Source organism: Capricornis sumatraensis, chromosome 2 (assembly GCF_032405125.1).
Source record: "Capricornis sumatraensis isolate serow.1 chromosome 2, serow.2, whole genome shotgun sequence".
Lineage (NCBI taxonomy): Eukaryota > Metazoa > Chordata > Mammalia > Artiodactyla > Bovidae > Capricornis > Capricornis sumatraensis.
Genome location: NC_091070.1, coordinates 81385789 through 81410597, shown reverse-complemented (window position 1 = coordinate 81410597; position 24809 = coordinate 81385789). Strand labels below are relative to the sequence as shown.

Sequence of the window (24809 nt, the reverse complement as noted above, 5' to 3'; positions counted from 1 at the left end):
TTATAAATGTTCTTTAGGCTATAGAAGCAGTGATAGTGATATTATAAACTCAAAGGATTCAGTGTCTCCTTTCCTTTAGAAAAGGGGTAGGTAACAGTGAGGTAGGTCATACAGTTGAGACTTGCTTTAAGATTGCATGCATACCCACTCAAATCTGCCTTTAAGCTTGATGATTTGTGTGGTCTTTTGTAGGAAATTTAACTTTGGAAATGGTTAGTTAGGTAGAACAGGAATGGCTAATATCTGATGATTGATGGGGCTCAGGGGAAGAGAAGGAAGGAAAAAAAAGTCTTTGAAGAGTCTCACATATGCCCTGCTGACTAGAAGAAGGGTGGTCCCAGTCAGAGAATGTGGGTAATTGGAAGATGAAGAGTTAGGTTGCTTAACATTTAATCTTTTTTCTTTCTTCTTATTTATAAATTATATCCATATTTCTGTCATAATTTCACTTTATAAACTCCATTGTTATTTCCTGTTGGAAAAGAAAAAAGCATTCTTAATTGTGGCTCAGCTGGTAAAGAATCTGCCTGCAGTGTGGGAGACCTGGGTTCGATCCCTGGGTTGGGAAGATCCTCTGGAGAAGGAAAAGGCTACCCACTCCAGTATTCTGGCCTGGAGAATTCCATGGACTGTATGGTCCATGGGGTTACAAAGAGTCAGATGTGACTGAATGACTTTCACTTTCAATGTTAATTCTGGGTCACAGTAAGCTTTTTTTCCTTCCCATCATATTAATATTATACACATGTAAGTCTTGGGTTTTTTATTGTTATATCACCTAAGGTTTTGGAACAGAGTGATTACAAATCATTTCCCTTTCTTCCCCTGGTGTGCCCTTTCTTTTACAGTCTGAAAAATAAGGGAACACCAGAACTTCCCCAGTGGTCCAGTGGTTCAGTCTGTACTGCAGGGGGCGCAGGGTTCATCCTTAGTCTTGGAACTAAGATCCCATATGTGGTGTGGTGTGGCCAAAAAAAGAAAAGTGACCATTAAAATAATCAGGGAATACCTCAATCATGTATTAAAATGCATAAAAAATAACAAATACCCATGTGCTTACAGGCCAGATTTAATAAATAAAAACATTTAGCTATATATATTTTAGAGCTTTTAATTTTTTTTGATAGCTAAAGCATTAAAGAGTTTAATTCTCCTTTTTATTGATTTCTAATTCATTCTTCCTTCTTCATTGAGGTCTCCACTGTTCTGAGGTTGGTGTGAATAACTGTCTTCCTTTTTACCATAGAAAAGTTAACTTCTTAATGAATTTTTACCTATATTTTAATTGAATTCAGAGGAATAGTTACTCATAGTTTCTCTGTCGTGAATCATTTTCAGTGTCTGAGGTGTCTGAAATATTTTTCTCCTTGTTGACTTCTCATTACTGGGCAACAGTATAATGTTTCACATTTGAGCTATTGCTAAGATTGTGTTTAGCTATTTTTGGTCCTCTGATCTGTATGTGATATTAACTATGTTATATATATTTTGTTAGTAACACTCCTGAAATATCTTTTGGAAAGTCATTTTATTCACCTTCCAAAACCTGGGAGAGAGAAAGGAAAAGAGGGAAAGAATGATTCTGTTTTTCCCTTCAGGCAAGTTGTCAGTTGAGAAACTGATATTATGAACCACACAAACTGTACAGGAATACATATTAAATTTGTACCAGTAGGACAAGTATCTCTTAATGTAATAATCCACACATTTTTAATACACTTTGGTTAAAAATGGTCAGCAGCATGAAGAGTTTAACATGATATTACAGTCTCCTTTTGGTTAGTTTAGACATGAGGACAATGCTCAAAGAGAAAACCTAACAATGACTGTTTGTTTGTTTTTGTCAAAATATGGAACCCAGCTCCGGAGTTTCCTATTTTGGAGAAGCAGAACTGGTTGATACATCTCTATTATATCCAGAAGGATTATGAAGCATGCAAGGTGAGAGGCTGTTGTGATAGAGAACATGAGAGGCAGGCTTTGATTAAGCATGTGTGTCTGTCACTCAGTTTGTATGGCAGGTAATAACCCATTATTTTAATAATGTGTGAAATCTTGTTTCTTCACATTTTGTGTATCAGTTAGCTTTTGCTGTGATAATACTGCTTAACAAACAACCTCAAAATGTCAGTGGCCTTATTTATTACTCCTAGGCCTTCAGATTGGCTCTAGGTTGGTGGGGTCTAACCACAGTCTGTGGATCAGGTTCCAGCGTGCTCCATGTGTCTTCTCATTTCAAGACCAGGCTGAAGGAGCCACTGGTCTCTGGGACTTGTTGGTCTTATGGTAGAGAGCATATATTCAAATCAGCATAGTGTTTACCTTTTTGATCTCTGGATAGGTGAAAAATGGTGTTTCACTTTTATTTCATAATTCTTGTGGTGAGCTTGATCCTTTGTATATTTTAAAACCATGTGTATTTTCTTTTCTCTAAACCGTATCTTTGGTGACAGTATACATGTTACATACTTTCTGGCAGAGAATAGTATCATCATGCAAAATATATCCTTGGTATTGTCTTTTTTTGGCATTCAGAGCTTTGTAATGCTTTTAAGGTTGTGATTTTTGTACCTGTCACATTTGTACCCACAGCAGTGCAAAGAACTAGCAATGTTTTGTTCCAGTATGGATTTGGAAAGATTTTTTTTTTCCTTCTGTGATACTATCCTTATTTCCCCTTTCTTTTACTGACCACTTCTTCTGTTTCCTTTCTTTCGGCTTCTCTTCCTTTGCTTGTTTCTTAAGAATTAGGGCTGTCCCTGTGTACTGTCCTTGACTCTTTTCTCTGCTTGTTCTGCACACTTCTTCCTGATCGCCAGATCAGTCTGATGCATACTGAATGCTTCACAGACATTTCAAATTCAACTTTTCTGTAGCCAAATTTACCTGCTTCCTTCCATACCTATTGCTTCTCCTTTTTTCCTGTCTCTTGATTCCTTACATATACTCCTTGTCCATGTCTTGTTGTTCAGTTGCCCAGTCATGTCTGACTCTTTGTGATCCTGTGGATTGCAACATGCCAGCCTTCTCTGTCCATCACTATCTCCCAAAGTTTGCTCAAGTTCATGTCCATTGCATTGGTGATGCCATCCAGTCATCCCATCCTCCGACGCCCTCTTCTCCCTCCATCCTCAGTCCTTCCCAGCATCAGGGACCTCTCCCGTGTGTTGGCTGTTCGCATCAGATGACCAAAGTACTGGAGTCTCAGCCTCAGCGTCTGTCCTTCCAGTGAATATTCAGAGCTGATTTCCCTTGAGATTGACTGGTTTGATCTCCTTGCTGTCCAAGGGACTCTCAGGAGTCCTCTCCAGCACCACAGCGTGAAGGCATCAACTCTTTGGCACTCTGCCTTCTTTACGGTCCACCTCTCGTAACTGTATGTGACCACTGGGAAGACCACAGCCTTGACTGCTTGGGCCTTTGTCGGCAGAGCAGTGTCTTTGCTTTTCAACACAGTGTTTAGGTTGGTCATAGCTTTCCTGCCAAGAAGCAAATGTCCTCTGATTTCGTGGTTGCAGTTACCATCCACAGTGATCTTAGAGCCCTGGAAGAGGAAATCTGTCACTATTTCCACCTTTCCCCACCTGCATCTTCCAGAAAGTAAAGGGGCTGGATGCCATGATCTTAGTTTTTTCAATGTTTAGTTTTAAGCCGGCTCTTCCACTCTCCCCCTTCACCCTCATCAAGAGGCCTTCCAGTTCCCCCTCGCTCTCTGTCATCAGGGTGGTACCGTTTGCATATCTGAGGTTTTTGATGTTTCTCCCACCTATCTTGATTCCAGCTTGCAACTTGTCCATCCTGGCATTTCTCATGATGTGCTCAGCGTATAGATCAAACAAGGTGACAGCAGACAGGTGTCCATGTCTTCCTTTACTTAAAAACACTTGAAGACATGTAACCACTACTCAGAAGTATTGTTTGTTTCTTTTTCAGGCTGTTATCAAAGAACAGCTTCAGGAGACTCACGGGTTATGTGAATATGCTATCTACGTCCAAGGTGAGACATATATTTCTTCTCTTCTTGCTAGAGAAATGCACACTCTGCCTAGATTCTGGAAAAAGAACAACTTATGAGATACTTAAATTCAAGTAAATGTTCCACAAATCTCTTGCTTAATATTACTGTTTTTTTGAAATCAGAATGTAATTATTTTGCTGGATTTGACCTCAGAAGTGACTAGTTCTGTTAAAAAGCTTGCTACTGTCCTTCACCCCTATTCTAGTTTCTGGCTAATGTTTTTCAGAATTGTTGTTAGGGTTGCTGCCTCCTGCAGCAGTGTTGGGCCTAGAAGAGGCTTTTCAAGAATTCTTTGTAGTCAGTCTAGAAGAGGTGAGAAAAAGCTTGAGGATTTTTTGTACGGGAGTCAGGATGAAGGGAAGAAGCCTAGAGGTATACAGGACAAAGCAGAGAATAAATGGAAGACATCAGAAATCAAATATTATAGGGACTGAATAATATAGGGATTAGAGGGATTGATTGGAATTTTACTCTGTAGTGCCCAAGTAGCATTCTTGGTTGCTACTTGGGCACCAGGAACTTTCTGACTTTGATTTGTAAATGAATGGTTTTGTTTCCCACTCTGCATTTGTAGTCTTCAGATTAATATGCAATTTTCTGATGTAATTGGTAATACATTAACATATCTAGGACATTGTGGCAAAATAATGCTTATTTATTCCCAATATCACCAGTTCCAGACTTACAGTGCCTCATACTACTTAAGCATGTAAATCTTCTGAAAACTTAGGCCTAGGAAAAATGATTGATTCTGATTGGTTGCTAGACTGAGAACCAACTCTGAAATATTACTGCATTCTTTGCCAGCATCTCCTTGTTGGACTTGGGTTTTTTATTGCACTTGCCCCATTTGGGTGTACTCTCTGAAAACTGTCAGGTGAAGTTGGAATTACCATGATTAATAGAGCATCTGATAGGAGCTATAAGAATGTTCTTACAGTGAAGAGTTTCTGGAATAATTTACAAGGCACCCGATTATCTGCCTGTCGGAAGCTGGGAGTGGAGAAATAGGTAGGTCCCAGATACCTTAAAAAAAGGTTTCAGCTCATCACCAACTTTGCTGCTTGTTTCAATCCATCTGAAGTCATATCTGGTTGTATTTTAAGACACAGTTATCCAAGGGGTTTCTTTGATAAGATTTCCTGCTTCCCTCTTTCTCCAATTTTTCACATGCCAGGCTCCATTCTTAGAACATGATTTTATTTTCTGTGTTTTCTCTCTCTTGGCAGCTTTGATATTTCGCCTGGAAGGAAATATCCAAGAATCCCTAAGACTCTTTCAGATGTGTGCTTTTCTCAGCCCTCAGTGTGCTGATAACCTTAAGCAGGTGGCCAGATCTTTGTGAGTATTGGCAGCCTGGAGGCCTCAGGGCACTAGTGGAGAATAATGTGAAGTGCATTCTCTGGCTGGGGCTTGCTTAAAGAGAAACGTAACAAATTCACTTTGAAGAGTGAGGATTAATTTTGAAATTTGAGAAAATGAGATAACCAGTATAAAGCAACTGAGTATTTCAAACACTGCATATTCTAGTTTGATAGGAGAGCACTGATAGTATTTCTCAAATAGTAACATTTTGTGCTTCAAGTACCCTAATCGTATTGCCAAGCCATGGAATTTTTCTTGTTTACTGTTCCAATACTTAGCATAATACTATACACACAGTAGTTTTGTAGTGTTTGTTAAGTGTTTATTGTGTTTTATAGTGTTTGTTAAGCCTCTGAAGGCTCCTGGATTCTGGCACTCTCTAGAATCTTTATAAGCTTTTAGGTACTAATAGCTTTACTACTCCAGAGTAGTAGAGTGTGATCTGCGGAGTGCCCACGCTCACTTTCTAACCTGCAGTGTCATCGATACCTGCACTCTCTTTGCACAGAGGCTGATTTTCCCCTGTGTCTCTAGAATTAGTATCAAGGAAAGAGACTTAGTTTGGAAGAGAAGGGCATATCCCTAATACATGATGATGAAAAATTGTGGCAATTCTTGTTTAACGTGGAATTAATTTGGCTTGTTTCTTGGTCTACATTTATTGTACATTGGGGAAAATAAATTACACAAGACTTTCATTAAAATTGGGGCTTCCCCAGTGGCTCAGATGGTAAACAATCCACCTGCAATGCAGGAGACACAGGAGACCTGGGTTCAATCCCTGGGTCAGGAAGATGCCCTGGAGAAGGGAATGGCTACCAACTCCAGGATTCCTGCCTGGAGAATTCCATGGACAGAGGAGCTGGGCAAGCTACAGTCCATGGGGTTGCATAGATGGACACGACTGAGCAACTAACACTTTCACTAAAATTGGTATAGAATGGGACCAAGGCCTTGGAACAGCTACCAGCTCTGTCTCTACCAAGAGCTTCTGCTGTCGGTATATAAGAGTCTCATTGGCTAAACCCACACAAGCCAATCATAGGGAAGAGGCTTCCAAAATTCTCTGCTGGCTGGAACATGAGTCAAATGTGGGACTAGTGGGGTTGGTTTTTATAAAAAGCTTTATGTTAATAATTACAGAAAATGTGTTTCTTCCCCAGATTTCTTTTGGGAAAACATAAAGCTGCCATTGAAGTATATAATGAAGCAGCTAAACTTAATCAGAAAGACTGGGTAAGTAGGGAACTTTGTTCTTCGGTATTAGTAACATGCTGATAGTTTCATTTATCATATGGGCTATCATTTATATTTATTACTGAGTTATTACATGCCAAAACTGTCTTTATTTTATCCTCACACTTGATTGATGATTTGGCCTAGGTATGAGATCAAAAGTTAGGTTTCCTCATAACGCAGCAGACAATGCTGCCAAGCTTTCTTGCTATAAGTATTGTTGATGAGTAGTCTGTTACTAGTCTGATTCTTGTTGATAACCCCACTGTCTCGTCTAGAACCTTTGAGGATTTTCTATTTATTTATTAGGGTTCTGAAATACCAGTAATAGTTGTCATGATGTGTTTCTTTTCTCTTGCATTCAACTGGCTCTTTCACTTTGAAGACCCTTGCCTTTGGATAGAGAGGTGGTTTTTTTTTTGAGTAGTTCTTCGATTATTTTTTCCTCTCCATTGTCTGTATCATTTAGGGATTGTGTGTAACTGCAACAAAACATTGAACACTGACTTCACAAATTATGAGTTTATTTTTTTCTTATGTAACAAGAAGCCCAGGTAAGTACAACACTGAGACTTTTTCTTCATGGCTGCAAGATGGCTGCTACAGCTCTAACACCACATCATTATTCTAGTAGGGAGAAAGAGGAGGCAACAAAGAGAAAAAGACATAACCTTTATCGAGAAAGTATGACTTTCCCAGAAACCCTCAACAGACTTCCACGTACATTATATTGACTACCTGTTTTGTAAAGAAGACTGGGAAATATAGTTTTTAAGTTGGACACATCGTCACTCTAAATGTAGTTAGATTTCTGTTAGTAAGGTAATCAGAGAGGGTGAACATCAGGGAGATAACTAGCAGCGTTGGCCGCACTGTTTTCCACTCTATTACACGTGTTCCACATCTGTTCTCATTGTCTTCTAACTTGCCTCTCATATTTTCCACATCCTTGTCTTTGCTGTACATTCAGAGATATTTCCTCAGTCATATCTTCCAAATCATTTTTGTTTTTAGCTATATTCATATTCACTATTTTTTATTTTTGTAATTATATTTTTAATTTTCAAGAACTTTATCTTTTCTTATGGTTACCTCTTCATGTCTCTGACCCTTTGAAGTTCTCTTCTGCTTTCCACAGTTGTCTTTTTCTTCCTCTTTTTATTTTGGTTCTTCTTTTTCATGTTGATGGTTTTTTCAAAATAACTGTGATTCTTAGAAAGATACATCTAAGAGTGAAGGAGATTCTTAGATATATCAAAGGGTAAAGGATTAGATTGATTAGTAGAAAGAGCTAGCATGGGTTTTCCCTGCAGTTCTTATGGCCCTATTATTTTTCAGATGTGTTTGTCAGTCACTTTTCTGCAGATCTGAAGACTGAGATGTGTAAGTCTATGCCATTGAGTATTTTATAGCCAAAGGCCAAAGTAAAGCTACAGATAAAGAAAAAGTGAGTTACTCTTTTGTTCATTTAGTCACTTTTTTCAACAAGTGAGTGAATGCTGTGTGCCAGGCACTGGGCTGCAGATGCAAAGATGGATTGGTGGTTTATGGGACAATCAACCAGGAAATAAGGAAATAGGAAATAAGGAAGGAAGAGAAGCAAGTTAGGGGAGAGGGTGGTGATAACAAATTAGAATTAAATCCTATTTTCAGAAGATTATGGACATGATGTATTGTAGCTTCTGGTAGGATATCTAAATTGAGATGTATCCAATACATGGCTGTATATAGAAATCTGAAGCTCAAGTGTTCTGGGATAGAGATACATGTTTTGGAGTCAACACAAAGGTGATGATTAAAACCATGAAATTGGATGAGATCACTCTGCAGTGAGCTGAGGATGGAACCCTGGAAAAAACAGTTTGAAGGGCTGAACTGAAGAGAAAATGAGTCCATAGAGGGAGATAGAGAGGAAGTGAGACAGGTGAGCTCAGGGACGGGCTGGGGGGAAAAGGGAGAATGTTTATGTCCAGTTGGTTGAAAGAGCTCATTTGGTATTACTCATCTGGGATAACAAGTCCATTGGTGCCAGTAGAGGTGGTCATTTCTCAAACATCCATTCTCTGCCCTGATGCTTCACGAGTGCCTGTGGCCTGTAGAAAACCTGTAGCTTTACTTTCTTGAACTCATCAGGTTATTCCACAGTCTAGCTGCAGCAGGAGAATAATTCCTCTTGCCATAATCTCATTGGACTTTTGGAGCACCTGTTAAGTAGGGAGGATTTCCTGTACTTTTAGATGAGGAAGCTGAGGCTTTTGGAGGTGGAGTGACTTGCTGAAGGATACACAGTGAGGTAATGGCAGGAATGGAGCAGAATTCAGGTCTAGAATCCAGAATTCCTCACTTAGGCCTGTAATTGTTCCCCTGTATCACTTGCCCTTGCAGGATGTCTGCTGCATCCTCTCCCCCCATGAAAAACAGAACTTAACTCAATTTGTTCTCGTTTTCTTTTCAAATTTCAAAAATTTCCTTGGCTGTCAAGTTTGTTTAAGGCATATTGCTGTTGTTTTGCCAAGTAATAACTATAGCAAATATTTTCAAAAGGGTAGGGGCATTAGTTACCTTCCGGGACATTAAAGGACAAGTAAGCTATATTTCTTCTCTCTCCAGCTCCGTGTGTACATTCTTAAAGGGTGATGAACTGGAGTGTACTTGTGGAGTTGGAGAGAGGAGAATTACAGCCCTACTTTTAGAGACAGGCCTGAGTTCAAATCCCACTGCTTGGCAAAGTGTGGACATATTTTGGGTTGTGATTTAAGAAAAATTTATTGTAATGTGAGTCATTTATCAGAAATTGAACATGATTCAATATCAGATATTAAGCAGTAACTAATTTTTTTTTCCCAAGTATGATAATGGTATTGTGGGTAGATTTTATAAGAGAGAGATCTTATCCTTTGGAAATACATACTGAGGGACTTCCCTGGTGGCTCAGTGGTAAAGCGTGCGCCTGCCAATGCAGGAGACATGGGTTCAAGTCCTAGTCTGGGAAGATCCCACATGCCAAGAAGCAACTAAGCCTGTGTACCACAGCTAGTGAGCCTGTGCTCTGCAGCCTGGGGACCACAACCACTGAAGCCACGCGTGCCTGTGCGCCCTAGAGCCCGTGCTCCATAACAGGAGAAGCCACCATAATGAGTAGGCTGTGCAACAAAGAGTAGCCCTCACTCACCACAACTAGAGGAAAAGCACGTGCAATAGGGAAGACCCAGCACAGCCAAAAATAAATATATAAAAAATAAAAAAATACATACTGAAATATTTGTGGATAAAATGTTATATTATCTGGTATTTGCTCACAGAAGTAGTGGGATGGATGTGGGGGTATGGATTGGATGGTTGTTGGAGCAAGACAGTGAGTACATGGTGATTCTCTACATATATATATATATGTTGAAATTCTTTTTGTTTTTCCCTCTTAAAAATAGTCCCTTCTTAGCAATCTGAGACCATTTCTTTTTTTTTTTTTTTAACATTTATTATTTTATTTTGACTGCACTGCGTCTTTGCTGCTGTGCTCAGGCTTTCTCTAGTTGCAGTGAGCAGGGGCTACTCTTCTTTGTGTGTGCAGGCTTCTCCCTGTGATGGCTTCTTGTTGCAGAGCACAGGCTGTAGACGTGTGGGCTCAGTAGTCGTGGTAGTCGTGGCTCGGGAGGCTCTAGAGTGCAGGCTCAGTAGTCGTGGCTTGGGAGGCTCTAGAGTGCAGGCTCAGTAGTCGTGGCGCGTGGGCTTAGTTGTTCCACAGCATGTGGAATTTTCCTGGACCAGGGTTTGAACCAGTGTCCTCTGCATTGTCAGGCTGATTCTTAGCCACTGGACCACTGGGGAAATCCTTTTCTTCTTTTTATCAGCTTTATTGAAATATAATTCAAATACCATGCAATTCACCTATTAAAAGTAGATGATTCATTTGTTTTTTAATGTATTTACAGAGTTGTGCAATGGTCATCACAATCTTACTTTATTTTTATTGGAGTATAGTTGCTTTACAGTGTTGTGTTATTTTCTGATGTACAGCAAAGTGAATCAGCCATTCAAATTCTTCCTTGAATTTCCTTCCCATTTAGGTCACCAGATAGCACTGAGTAGAGTTCCCTGTGCTGTACAGGAGGTCCTCATTAGCTATCTGTTTTTTACAGTAGTGTATATATGTCACTCCCAATCTCCCATTTCATCCCTGCCCCTCCCCTCCTTGGTATCCATACGATTGTTTGGTATGTCTGTGTCTCTGTTTCTGCTTTGCAGATAAGCTCATCTGTGTCATCTTTCTAGATTTCACATATAAGTGATATTATACAATATATATATTTTTCTCTTTACTCTGAATGACTGTCTTTAGGTATATCCAAGTCTCTGCAGATGGTACATTTTCATTTTTTATGGCTGAGTAATATTCTACGGTATATATGACCATGTCTTCTTTATCCATTTCTCTGTTGATGGACATTTAGGTTGCTTCCATGTTCTTGAAATTATTTAAGATTTAGAACTAAGAAAAAAAAAATCCCTGTGCTGATGCTTTCTGTATTAAGCAAACTGCTTAATTTCTCTGAGCTTCAATTTCCTTATCCCTAAAATCATAATTGTTATGTTTCAGATTTGCTGGGAAAATTAAAGTAATACATATGAAAAACATCTGGCATAGGATCACTGATTGCTATTTTGTTGTTGTTATTTTAGGCAACTTGGAAAACATTTAACAGTTGTCTCTGAGCCCTTGAAGGTTCATACTTCTTCAGAGAGGGACACTCCTGGGTCTGCATGTGCTTCTGCACTTCCTCACTACTAACAAGATGGTCCTTACTGTTTCCCAAGAGCAGTTTCTTCACCCTTGCCTTTTCCTTTCTTTAAAGTTGCATTAAATAAAAATGATTTAATATAAGGGAGTTGTAGAGATTCTATAGAACACAAGGTCAGGAAATACAGATTGATCTTGCAGTGAACTAGAACTGGAAAGCTGTCAGCAACCAAGTTAGCTTCTCTGCATTTCTGCTGTTTTTTTCTTTCTGTAGATCAGAGGTTGGCCTTTTTTTTGGTGGGGGGGGGGTAAAGTTCAGGTTAGTATATATTTTAAGCTTTGCGGCTTTATATGGTCTTTGTTGCAATTACTTAACTCTGAAGTTCTATGAAAGAACCATAGAGGATACATAACAAGTGGTTGTGGCTGTGTTCTATACAGCTTTATTTACAAAAAGGGGCAGAGGGTGGATTTGTCCCATGGGTCGTAGTTTGCTGACCTGTGCTGCAGACTTCTGTAGATAAGCCCCAATTACATATCCAATTATGTATCTGTAATTGGAACCAGTCTGCAGAAGCCTGCAGCACAGGACCATGCAGGAAACCTGGATTTGATCCTTGGGTAGGGAAGTTCCCCTGGAGAAGGGAACAGCTACTACTCTAGTATTATTGCCTGGAAAATCCCCTGAAGAGAGGAGCCTGGTGCGCTACCGTCTGTGGGGTCACAAAGAGTCATATATGACTGAGCGACTAACACTTTCATTTTTCACATATCTGTATTCCATTGTAGTAGCCTCCAGATGGCACTGTCAGCCTCCAAGTTCATACCACCTAGTGAGTGAATTCCTAGATTCCTGTGAAAAGAAGTCTGACACCCACACCCACACTCCTCCTTAGAGCTGGAGAAGGGACTGTGGTAGTTTCTTCTGAGAAGAAGGCACAAAGGGTTTGTTCCATGAGCAGCTCTAAGAGGAAAAAAGGTACAGGAATGGGCTGGGTATGCACCCAAAGGTACTACATAGGCCCAGGAAGACCACCGGTTTATTCTGCTTTTATCTCTTATAATCTGAAGAAGATTCAAGTAAAAAACTAACCATAGTGCATATTTTCAAGCTTAAACTTTGTCAATCAGCAATAATCTCTAGATGCCTGTTCATACTCTAATAATTACTGTGGAATTTACACTTCTTTTCTTTTCTTTTGTCTGTAGGAAATCTGTCATAACCTAGGAGTTTGCTACATTTATCTGAAACAGTTTGACAAGGTAATCTGTAGAAATGGTGGTGGTGGTGGGTGAGCAGTTGTCTGGGGATTTCACTGAGGGTACACTTTTTATACAGGTCCCATGGATCATTTTGTATTATTCCTACTGCTTGCAGAGACTGTTAGAAGTAAAATATGAAAGTTTCATATACATTTACCCCCATTTTTATTCTCATTTGTCACTATTCGTCTGTTTTTTTTCCCCTGCTTTTAACAAGAAAGTGACAAATTCTAGAAACAGAGGAAATGGCAATCTCATCCCTTTCTTCCTATCTTATTTTCCACACCTTTAATTTTCCAGAATAGAAACACAAATGTTCAATAAAATTTAAACATAAAAAAGTGGATCTATAAGTCTTAAAAGTGTAGGCCAAGTGAGCTATCTTACATTTCAGTTTTCAGGTCATTGGAAATGAATTTTTAATCTTAAGTAGTTTGACATGAGAGTTTTTAAGGTTATTTTCCACGTGAGATTTTTATATTTCATTGTGATTAGACTGTGGTGCCCAAGACTCTTATGATCAGATAAAACTGTTGAGCTTATTCTGGTACTCAGATACAGGGAAAAAATGTATATATCTTAACTGAGAGGTAGACCAAATTATTGAGAACTCTAAAAGTTAATGAAAGTGGGGTTGGTTAGTTTCCTTCATAATTCTCCCACTTAGTGACTGAAGTTTTATTTTCTTTTCTCCAGTGCTGACAGGACTGAGAACCTGAATTAGTTGATACTAATTTGATAATGTTTAATATGTACAATTAACAATTAATGTTAATTTGTAAACTGAAGCAATCTAATCAATCCCTCGGGATTCTTAAAAAAAACAACTGTACATCAGCAGTTGAGGTGTGAGAGTAACTTTTGCTCTTCTGAGACATATAAAAACAAATACCTGTATCTGTGCAAATAAAATATACATACTTAGTTGATTAGGTTTTCTGGGCAGATGGCTCTTCAGTGTTATGTACTTGGTTAGGAGCTTTTTCTCTTCAGAGAAATTTTAAGCAAGTACATATCTGCTGCTGCCGCTAAGTTGCTTCAGTCGTGTCCGACTCTGTGCGACCCCATAGACGGCAGCCCACCGGGCTCCCCAGTCCCTGGGATTCTCCAGGTAAGAATACTGGAGTGGGTTGCCATTTCCTTTTCCAATGCATGAAAGTGAAAACTGAAAGTGAAGTCTCTCAGTCATGTCCGACTCCTAGGGACTCCATGGACTGCAGCCTACCAGGCTTCTCCATCCATGGGATTTTCCAGGCAAGAGTACTGGAGTGGGGTGTCATTGCCTTCTCCTAAGTACATATCTATTCATGGGATTATTCTGAGCCAAGAGAGAGCTGGATTTGGTTTTTGGTCAGACCTGAACTGAGGAGAAGGAGAATTATATTTAGATTTTACTGTAAAGCTAACAGGCTAAGAAAATACAGTAGCTGGCGTTTATATAAATACTTGTTGAATCAGTGAAGGACTAAATGGCGTTTATCATCATCTGCAAGATAAGCTCTAACAGAGCGAGGAGTTTTCTGTTAGCTTTGGTATACTAGTACCTAGAGCAATAGGCACTCGATATCTAATGAATGAATAAATGAACATTCATTCATTTATCCAATTATTGGTGAGGAAAATGAGATCCCCCCTGGAGAAGGGTGTGCAGTTGTTCAGCGGTGCAACTGAGGTCAAGTTTGGGGTAGTACTCTCTATGTACCATGATATCCCTCTTGACATATAGAATATGAGTCATGGGAATGGATATCAGAAAGCAGAAAACACTCAAAAAGGTTAATCCTCTTGTACAAGCCCCCCAAGTGGCACTAGAGGCAGACATTTCATGTTTCCAGCTGTCCTATGAGAGCACAGTTTGGGTATGTTTTAGTTTTTTGGGTGGTGGGACATTTGCTGAAATGTGACGTTCCTACTTGAGTACAGCAGGAGCTCTTTCTTTACATTGGCCGTACAGAGTCATTGTCCTTTCCTGGTGGTGATTTGGTTCTCTTTACTCTGTCAATCTTGTTAGGCACAAGACCAGTTGCACAATGCCCTACATCTTAACAGACATGATCTGACGTACATAATGCTGGGCAAGATCTTCTTGCTGAAGGGAGACTTGGACAAGGCCATTGAAATCTACAAGAAAGCAGTGGAGTAAGTGTGTTGGTTCCTTTAGAGCAACGAGAAAGTAAACAAGAATGGGAGCAGACGTGATCTCCTGTGCCTGAGAGAGGACACGTGTGACTGGTTACACACTGTGTGAGTTCTGTGAGTTAGAGTGAATGTTAAGCTAAAGTTTAGAGCTCCCAGTGCCTTAAATAAGGACAACTTAGGTTTCTTTCTCACCTGTCAGTGTGGCTGGTCCTGCGCAGCTCTCTGCTCCACAAGGTCAGTCAGGGATCCAGGTTCCTCCTATGTTAAGCGATCATTCCATAGGTGGTTGCCTAATCCCTGTTGATAATGGAACTGACTGGCATTCCCAGTGTGGTATTCTGTTTCTCTTTTTTTAGGAAATCTTATCTTTTCTGTCTAGATCTTGTCTGGTTTAAGTGGGATAGCTGTAACAAAATGCCTTTGTCTCATTTGTTTGGTCACTTGATAGAATTCGTCACCTGTGGTTCAAGGCCACAAAGTCTGTTATTCCTGATAACAAGACTTTGGACTAAATTTAGATTTCTGTTGTTAATTACTGTTGTCTTCTACCATGATAGTAACTTTTCTAGTTACATTAGTCACAACAGCGCTCCTTCTAAAATTTTTTTCATATTTTATATCCAAAAAGACATAAAAAATCCTTTGTTTTGTTAGGCTGCAAGAAAGGCTTGTCATTGAGAGGCTGCGTTTACAGGGACAAGTAGGTAGGAGCCCACGTAGCCATATGTTGAATCTTTGTGGTGCTGAGTGGAAGCCTCGACCCTTGACCCCTGCATTCAAGAAACTGGCTCTTTGAGCTTAGCTCACATTAATTACATTAGCTCACACATTCTTCCTGTGTCTGGCTAAGGACTTATGTCACTGAAATCCTCAAATGAGACTTTGGAGGACAGCTGAGCATTTGGAGCCTTACTGAGATGATAGAAACCATTGCTTATGGCCCACAGCTTCAGAGAGAGTAGTCTGTTTTGGTGGGGGGAAGGATGCCACTAGAATCACGGAAATTATCTACTTGGTTAGGGAGAGGAAAGTGATCAGAATGGGAATTTATGGCAGAAAGTGAAGAGCAAATACTTAGTTGAACTGAGTAAGCTCTGTCTGGCCAGCTCAGGCTTCACCAGGCAGGGGCTTTGTCCCTGTGACTCTGGTCTCCCCATAGGTAACCTGCACCCTACCTCATTTCTTAGAAGCAGGAGATGTTCTTCACCTTTTGCCGTTTTCACTGTTGAAACTGTGTAATGATCCTGTAGTCAGATCATCTCAGCTCAGTGTTGCTTTTGTTTTGTGACAAAGACAGATGCGGTGAGGGACTGGAAAGGAAGATAGTCTTTTACTTAAGCCAGTGTTTACTCCACAAAGCCAAGGGCCAATTCTTTGCTAGAGCTGGTATGTGTCTTTCTTCTTTAGTTCGGCTGTTTAGTGTGACTTTTTGTTTAATGTGGAGAGCAGAGCATCAGGGGCCTTGGGATCCTGAATCACCCAGGAAATAATTATAGTGGCTGGCATTGTGAGTGCAGTGAGAACAACAAAAAATCTCACAGGAGGGAAGCAGCTAAAATCGTGTGAGTTCTAGACTGACGTGGTTTATAGAGCATTATTCTTGAACTCTATTAGTGTGATTAAGACATGAGCACAAAATAGTCCATAGGTTCTGAGGACTTTGGCTGTAAGAAAAGGTCCTGAGGAAGGAGTCTAAGTTCTAAGTCCCATTTCTGTCTTGTTGAGCAGTCCTCCCTATAGCCAGGTTGACGTACTCTTGAAGGAAATTCCCAAATCCTTTGAGAGTTCTTACGGGAGCGGGCAGTGCGGTTACTGCGCGTGTTAGTATCACTCATACACATCGTGTTTCCCTCTGAGCGTCTCTTATGTCGCAGGTTCTCACCGGAAAATACGGAACTTCTTACAACTTTAGGATTACTCTACCTACAGGTAAGAGGGCTTTGCTTACCTATGCACTGATATTAGAAATGCTTTTGGGGACTTCCCTGGTGGTCTGGTGATTAGGATTCCATGCTTTCACTGCAGGGGACACAGGTTCAATCCCTGGTCAGGGAACTAAGATCCTGCAAGCCACACAGCCAAAAAAGAAAAAGACACTTTTGTGTGTTGTGGTTTTCCTGCATTTTTACTTGAACACAATTTACTAAAGGTCATAAGAAGCACATAAACTTTACTCTGCACTTGATACCCTTTGTCTGCTAAAGGAATGAACTTAATTTTCAGCATGCAAATCAGAAGCAAATACACCTGTTTGAGCCTAGTTCTTACCCAACCAAAGAAAGAACATGTATGATAAACAACTTGTGGTCAGGGAGACTGGCATTTTGTGGTGGAAGTACTGTGGTGGTATTAGGGCTTTGGGGCAAAGGCTGTTTCTGTTGTTCCTTCTTCCCAGCCAGGTTAAGGTTAGAGAAGGCAAAGCATTGTCTAGAATAAAAATCCTGCCTCCAGCTCTGCCTCTGTGGTTCCTTGTTTCATTTTTCCTCTAAGGAGCTTAGCCCTGGGCCTTCCTGGGCTTTGGCTTGGGAGGTTGGCCCCAGGGGAGAGAAGGCTCACCAGCCTGTTTCCTGCCAAGAGTCCTTAGTGTGTGGCAGCACCAGTGTGGCAGAGATGGTTCCTGGCAGATAGCTACTTTGACCTTATTAGGGGACAAATCAATGACATAGGAGGGAAAAGAAATGTGGGGCCCTTAGTTTTCTTTTTTAAAAATTTGGTATCTGTGGCTTTTGTCAGAAGAACCCAGAAAAGTCAGGGTGTATCTGTTGAGGGTATGGTTGGCCAAACTCCCTAACACCATCTCCCCCGATGTAATTCTCTGGTTTGCTTTTTCCCAAGCTCGGTATTTACCAGAAGGCATTTGAACATCTTGGAAACACACTGACTTACGACCCTACCAACTACAAGGTATTGCTGGCTGTCAAGCCTCAGAGCTTTCACACACAGGTGGTCCCACTGCTCCTAGAGGTGATCTGGCCCTAGAATGCACTTCAGATACCCAAGAAAGTACTTTTTTCTTGGAAAAGTATTAAGTAAATGTGGCTCTTATTTGAAAATATTGTAAATTGTCAGGGCTCTGCTGCTCATCTTCTGAAGAGCACATTTGTCATAATGGGCCTGTAACTCACACAGACAGCAGAACTGCAGTGGTGGTGAAGTTGTATGTGTTACTTAGGAAATAGCAGCGCCTCCACATGCTGAAGTGACCTTCAGATTCCTGAGGAACCTGAGACTACAACTCTTGTCCAGTTATGACTTTGGGGATGAGAAGGTCATCATGTGGATGAGTCACTGAGGGAGCTGCAGCAGAACAGGCTTGTTACTGGTGCAGACCCAGTCCTTTCTTGGAAGTCATATTGGCCTGACTGAGAGACACGGAGAGCTGGACTGAGGAAGTCTAAAGCTGACTCACCATCTGCCCTGTGGCAGAAGGAGCTGCATTTTTAGAGGCCAGTGACAGGTGCATTGAGTCGTCTAGAGCACTTGGTGTCTACCAAGCAGGGGCTGCAGGGTTAAAGGTGGTTTTTACTTAAAGGGCCCTGATATTCTAAGGTAGTGACTTCCCGGCTACAAGTAGGAAACAAAAGAGCGAGGTAAAGTCAGAGACTTTTCTTTATTACGGCAAAGGGCCACAGTGTGGGGCGTGAGAGTGTTCCTCTTGAGCGTTTGTCCCAGCAGCTGTGGATGGATAGGTCCCTGGAAGATGCTTTTCCATCCCACCAGTGTTGATGGGCCTACTGAGTATCTAGACTCAGGAAGGCTGCTTCACTCCGACAGCCTTTGGGAATGACTACACCACGAACTTTCCATGTTTTCAGGCCATCTTGGCAGCGGGCAGCATGATGCAGACCCACGGGGACTTTGATGTTGCCCTCACCAAATACAAAGTTGTCGCGTGTGCTGTTACAGAAAGCCCTCCACTCTGGAATAACATCGGGATGTGCTTCTTTGGCAAGAAGAAATATGTGGCAGTGAGTGTCTCCTCCTCTTCTTGGTTTGCATTCATAGTTATTGGGTTTGCTGAGCTCGCCCCAGCCCCTCACCAAGTGCCCCCTCCCTCCTCCAGGCCATCAGCTGCCTGAAACGAGCCAACTACCTGGCGCCTTTAGATTGGAAGATTCTCTATAATTTGGGCCTTGTCCACTTGACTATGCAGCAGTATGCATCCGCTTTCCATTTCCTCAGCGCAGCCATCAACTTCCAGCCGAAGATGGGGGAGCTGTACATGCTCTTGGCTGGTAAGAGACATTTATGTAGAGCAGCCCTTTGCAGTCTGTAGTGAGGGAAAATGGAATTAGAATCATGGCAGGCCAGTAGTTAAATATCCCACAGAAGCCATTCCCTTGCAGATCCCATAGGTATCTGGATGACTGTCCTAGAGTCTGAAGAAATATGAAACAGAAAGATGACAAAGCGCCTGGCTGCTTCTCACTTAGCGGAATTTCACTCAGAGATTAAACAAGGTTCTATGTAGTCCATCTTTTAACAGTGGTATTCCCTTGGCTTGACAGTTCATATATAGAATCTAACCATGTTCTTAGTTATCCAGTGTTAAGATAGTAGGCTTTAGGTATCATCAGGTGTTAGGATCCTGCCTCTAGTACTTACTATTAGCTGTATCTCATAGGGTTGATGAGAGGATTACATGATTAGATAATCAGTGAATGTTAACTTGGTCTTGCTGTGATTATATAATTAGTCTTTTATTGCTAGTGTAATACAAAAGTACTGACTATTCTTTCTGGGGGATATTTCTCCTTATACTAAATTTACTACATGTTTAAGAGCAGTTTCCATGTTCTCACTGACAGTCTTCAGGTTTTTGTGGGGTTCTATATAAGTAAATTGAGTGGTGGTTATTTGGGGTCTGTCTGAATACAAAGATAGCCCAGTCATAAAGGGATACAGGATTGTAAGCAAATTACTGTACTGTAGGGCATAAGCAGCAATTCTGTAACAGAGTAGAGATGGTTTTCACACTGAGTTTTGAAAGCTAAACTGCAGTTCAGTGGCACAGAATGGCTGAGAAGCCCCTGAGGAAGGGCGTACAGCCGTCAAAGTGCAGGCTGCACCCGGCAGGCAGTGGCGGTCGTGTGGCGGAGCAAGCACAGTGGGAGGTAGGTCAGGAGAGGTGCTCTGGGGTCCACGTGGAGGGCTGGGAGTGCAGCACAGGGGCCGTACTTGAGCTGAGAGGGTCTGCTTCCCAGCTGTATTCCTGGATCTCCTCTAGTGTCTGGGGGAAGTAGATGCATGGTTGTGGGGCAAGTGGAGTGGGCAGGGCTTCCAGGCAGCCCTGTTATTGTCTGGTTTATAGATCAAGCTTCCAGAAAATACTGATTAAAAAAGGGAGAGTGTTCTGTTGCTAAAACAGTGAGGATTCTTGAGTAGGACAGTGACGCGGTCAGATCTGTTAGGGAGATCCTGGCAGCACTGTGGCAAGTAGATGGAGGCAGGTGGGACAGTGTCCCTAGGGAACAAAATGGAAAGCCTGACACGACTAAAGCCAGGGCAGTGTCACTAAAGACACTAAAAAAAAGAAATTCATGGAACCTGGCAATGGATTCACTGGAGAGGGGACTGTAGATGACACTAGGAATCCAAGCTGAGTGGCTGAGCAGAAGGTGGTGCTAGGAGTTGAGAGGGTGCAGTAAGAGTGGGGCCAAATGAACTGCAGTCTGGAAACATTTCCTGTGTTTTCATGCTTGGCTCTTCAGCCATAGCACCCACTCTCTCTGTTGCAGTGGCTCTGACCAATCTGGAGGATACAGAGAATGCCAAGAGAGCCTATGAAGAAGCAGTCCGCCTTGATAAGTAAGCTGCCCTGCTGAGGATGGTGTCAGGGGGCTAGACTCTCCAAAGCCATGAGGTGGCGCCGGGCCCCGGTGTTGCCCGAGTCAGCCCAGGTGCCTTTGTGCACAGCAGGTCTGTGTGTGGAAGGACGTGGCTCCTGAGCACAAGGGCTCAGCAGGACCTGGCGCTGGCTCTGCGAGACCTTGCTGTTGAACTAGTTCTGTTTCTGCATAATGATAAGGATCTATTCTAAATGACCATTTGTTGCAAAGCCCCAGCTCCATAGAGTCCCTGTCTGTCTGTGCAGGTGTAACCCTTTAGTAAACCTGAACTATGCTGTGCTGCTGTATAACCAGGGCGAGAAGAGGGACGCCCTGGCCCAGTATCAGGAGATGGAGAAGAAAGTCAACCTACTCAAGTATAGTAGCTCTCTGGAATTTGATCCGGAGGTAAGTCTTAAATCCAGGAGTCATTAAGCAAGCTGTCAGGAGACTTCTGAATCAAGCCCAAATAATCCAGATATAATGTATGTTTACATCTGTTTTGGCTTTGATGTTCCTAGCAGCATGAATTCTTAAATTAAGGACAGCTTGAGAAAAAACTTTTCTTAAAAGGAAATAGTAAGAGGAAATTCATGCTTAGTGAGTTGTATCTATTATTGGTAATACAACTCATTTGAGTTGAGATCTGTGTCTCTTTGTAGCTTCCTCCCACTTTTCCTCACATAGAAAAGGCAGGAATTTAGTCCATTAATGCACCAAACTTAAATTGTTGGGTTTTTAGAGCCTTTAAAGAATTTCCATGCCATCCACTCAAGACAGTGTGTTCTCTGCTGTTTAAGAACCATTTCTTTGCAATCAGTACTTCCTCCCTCAAACGGTAGCAGACACTTATGTCAGCTAACCTTGCCTGCCTGCTAAAGGCCTCGGATGAGGCTTGTCTCTGCTTGTCATACCTGTGACTTTTTTTTGCTTCCTTTCCACATGGACACAAGATGGTGGAGGTAGCCCAGAAGCTGGGAGCTGCTCTACAGGTCGGGGAGGCACTGGTCTGGACTAAACCAGTTAAAGATCCCAAATCAAAGCAGCAGACTGCTTCAACCAGTAAAGCTGCCTGTTTCCAGCAGCCTCTGGGCTCTAATCAAGCCCTAGGACAGGCAATGTCTTCAGCAGCCGCATACAGGAAGCTCTCCTCAGGTAGGAAGCTACACACAGCTCTGGAGACCCATGGGAACAGCCACGTGTGCCTACAAAGAGATTACAGCTTTGAGTGAGGCTTGCGCTTTTCAGACTCATAACACGTCCAGTGTGGTGCTGCCTAGAAGGGGAAAAAAGCCCAAGGGTGTCCAAATCGTCACTTATTTTCTTAAGGCCATTTGTGTAAAAGTTCCCAGCTACTGGCAGGCTTAGTTGGATGGTCAAGACACTGGGTGTTCATGATATGCAGGTTTAGAAATACATTATGGTACCCTTTGTTATGTAGTCTCAGTTTAATTTTCACTGCCTTATCACAAGTCAGCATGGCACAGGTAATGAATGATTTCTTTTATAAGGTCACTAAAGGCACACCTGACTTACTTTATCCAGTTATGGTCTTCCTTCACAGCTGCACAGATAGGCCACAGTCCTACTAATCCCAGAAAATAAGCTTCAAGAAGAAAAATCGTAACTGTAACTGCTTTTTGATTTCTTCTGGAACCAGGGCACTTGAGAATTCAAGCTGTTTGTTTTGTTACTAGGTGCTGGAGGAACATCCCAGCTCACAAAGCCACCATCCCTTCCTCTGGAGCCAGAGCCCACTGTGGAAGCACAACCTATGGAAGCATCAGCACAAACCAGGGAAAAGTAGGTGTAGGATGACCCCGGAGCTGGGCTTGCTTTGGCGAGGACCCACCAGATTAGGAAGGGTCCCATGACACAGGCAGCATGGCGGCCGGCACGTACGAGAACGTGTTATGATGATCACCAGGAGCCGGAAGCCTTCACACCCCCTGGCTGCCCCATGAGCTACGAAAGGACTTAACCTCCTGCTGCCTGAGCCCTTTGTGGAAGAACAGTCTAGGACAGACCTCTGCCGTCATGACAGAGTCTTGGCTAGCTGAGGTGATTCTTGGGCTGTGTGGTAGGTATATTGGCCACCAAGGCAACCACAAATCTTGAATTAATAATCCAGTTCTAATAGTAGAAATTTATAAAAGATGAAAAAAAAGCTTTTTAAATTGTGGCCCAGTCTATTGAGTATCTCAGCTGCACTTGCCCAGAAGAATCCAGAAAAAGTCCCTATAGCTTGTTCTGGAGTGAGGTCAGAGTGCAGAGCCAGATCATGTCAGTATGAAAAGACAGAAAGGGCTGGTCTGGTATCAGCACCAAGGATTGGGGAAAAAAAAAGGAGGAGCTTCTTAAGTGAGGAGGTTTTAGACATTCAGTGATACCACTGACCAGATGCTAGTAATACATTATCTATATATCTTTTTCAGAATAAAGATTATGTATCATCCCTTTGGGAAAAGTTGTTACCAATGTGTAAGGGATCACAATAAAATGTTTCTGGAAGAACCTTGTATCTGCCCAGTCTTGGGGCTTCTGGATTTCTAGTTTCTCTCTCTGTTAAGAAAGGAGCTATTCTGATTTCTAGTATGGTTGTTACTCATGTCGTCACAGTTAGAAAAATGAGGCTACATACACAGATACAGACATGGTTTTAGATGGCTCAGATTAGAGGCAAGAACGAACTAGCAATGGGAAAAGTGCCCTTCTTACTGAATAATGTTAGTACAAAACAAAGTAGAAGTATGGAGTATATGATTACAATGATTATTTTGTTCTTAAGGAAAAAAATCACCATTGTCTGATAGTAGAGTGGCTCACAATGGACCAGTCCTCCCGCAGACAACAAATAGTAACCAGTAGGTAAAGTTTAATTTTTAAAAAATACCTAACTGTTCCAAATAAAAATTATTATATATGAGGCTTAATATATATATTTTTATATTTTATATGAGATGATACAAAACTAATTTTAAATAGTTTGTAAAAAGTTAACACTGTATATATTACAATCCTTAGAGCAGCCATTTGAAGGCAGCATAGCTCAAAAGACAGTAGAGAAGGGGAAAAAAGAACAAAGAGAAAACAAATAGCAAACTGTCAATCCAGTCATATCAATAAAATGTAACTAGACTTAAAAATGTAACTGGGCTAACCAGTTAAAAAGCAGAGAATGATAGAAAACCTCATACTATATTAATGTCAGATAAAGTAGAGTTCAAAGTAGAGTTCAAAGTCAGAGGTGTTACTAGAAATAGGGGCATTTCATAATGATAAAAAGTCAGTTCAGTAGAAAAAATCATAAACATGTATGTACCTAACGTTACTTCACAATACATTAAGTAAAAAGTGACAGAATTAAATCCATATACTTGGATGTTAGCAATTTTTCTTTTAGCATTTAATAGACAAGAGGTGTAAAAGAACATATTGGCCAGCTTGACCTAATTAAACACTATAAGCCGTAACTGTAGAAAATACATTCTTTGCAAGTACACACAGTACGCTAAGCAAGACAGACCAAATGCTGGGCCATAAAATAAGTCTCAAGTCAATAGATTGTAATTTACAGAATATGTTCTCAATACACAGTGTAATTACATTAGAAATTAAAAGGAACATATCTATTACAGAAAACAACATATGTGGAAATTAAACATATGCTTGAAATGACTCATAAGGAAGAAATCAAAGAGAAAGTAGAAAATAGCTTGAACCGAATAATGAAAACAAAATTTGCAGAGTTCAGCTAGGAACTATGCTTACATGGAAATTTACAGCTGTAAATGCTTCCATCGTAGCAAATGAAATTGTTCATAAAGGTTTCTACCTCAAGCTAAAAACACAGCAAAATAAACCCATTTCAGGAATTATTAAAGAAAAATCTAAAAAGCCAAAAGTTTTACAAAAAAATGCATATGGCAGAAAGTTGACAAATCCCTAGCTAAACTGATAAAAAAGAGACAAATTACCAAATCAAGAATGGAAGAAGGGATAGCATTATAAAGAGACTACAAGACATGAAAAAGAGAAAGGAATGTTACAATGACAATAAAACTGGCTACTTGGATGCAACAGATCAAAACTGAAACAAGATGAAATGTAAAGCCTTAAGGCCTATCAAAGAAATTGAATCTATAAATCAAAAGCTACTCTTTAAGCAAACTCCTGGCTCAGATGATGTCACCAGTGGATTCTATTAAATCCAATCTTACAA

General features: G+C 41.1%; 1 protein-coding gene across 1 annotated transcript in view; it reads left to right on the top strand.

Annotated features, from left to right (window-relative positions):
* The window catches only part of BBS4 (Bardet-Biedl syndrome 4), a 36878-nt gene extending 13903 nt beyond the window's left edge, over positions 1-22975 (top strand). The window contains exons 3-16 of the mRNA XM_068964763.1: positions 1862-1941; positions 3934-3997; positions 5248-5359; positions 6547-6619; positions 12567-12620; positions 14632-14759; positions 16634-16688; positions 17595-17663; positions 18575-18727; positions 18823-18994; positions 20498-20567; positions 20854-20995; positions 21541-21742; positions 22285-22975. Of these exons, the coding sequence (XP_068820864.1) occupies positions 1862-1941; positions 3934-3997; positions 5248-5359; positions 6547-6619; positions 12567-12620; positions 14632-14759; positions 16634-16688; positions 17595-17663; positions 18575-18727; positions 18823-18994; positions 20498-20567; positions 20854-20995; positions 21541-21742; positions 22285-22394 (1484 nt within the window). The 3' untranslated portion in view covers positions 22395-22975. The remainder of the gene's footprint in view (positions 1-1861; positions 1942-3933; positions 3998-5247; positions 5360-6546; positions 6620-12566; positions 12621-14631; positions 14760-16633; positions 16689-17594; positions 17664-18574; positions 18728-18822; positions 18995-20497; positions 20568-20853; positions 20996-21540; positions 21743-22284) is intronic.
* The last annotated feature ends 1834 nt before the right edge of the window (positions 22976-24809 follow it).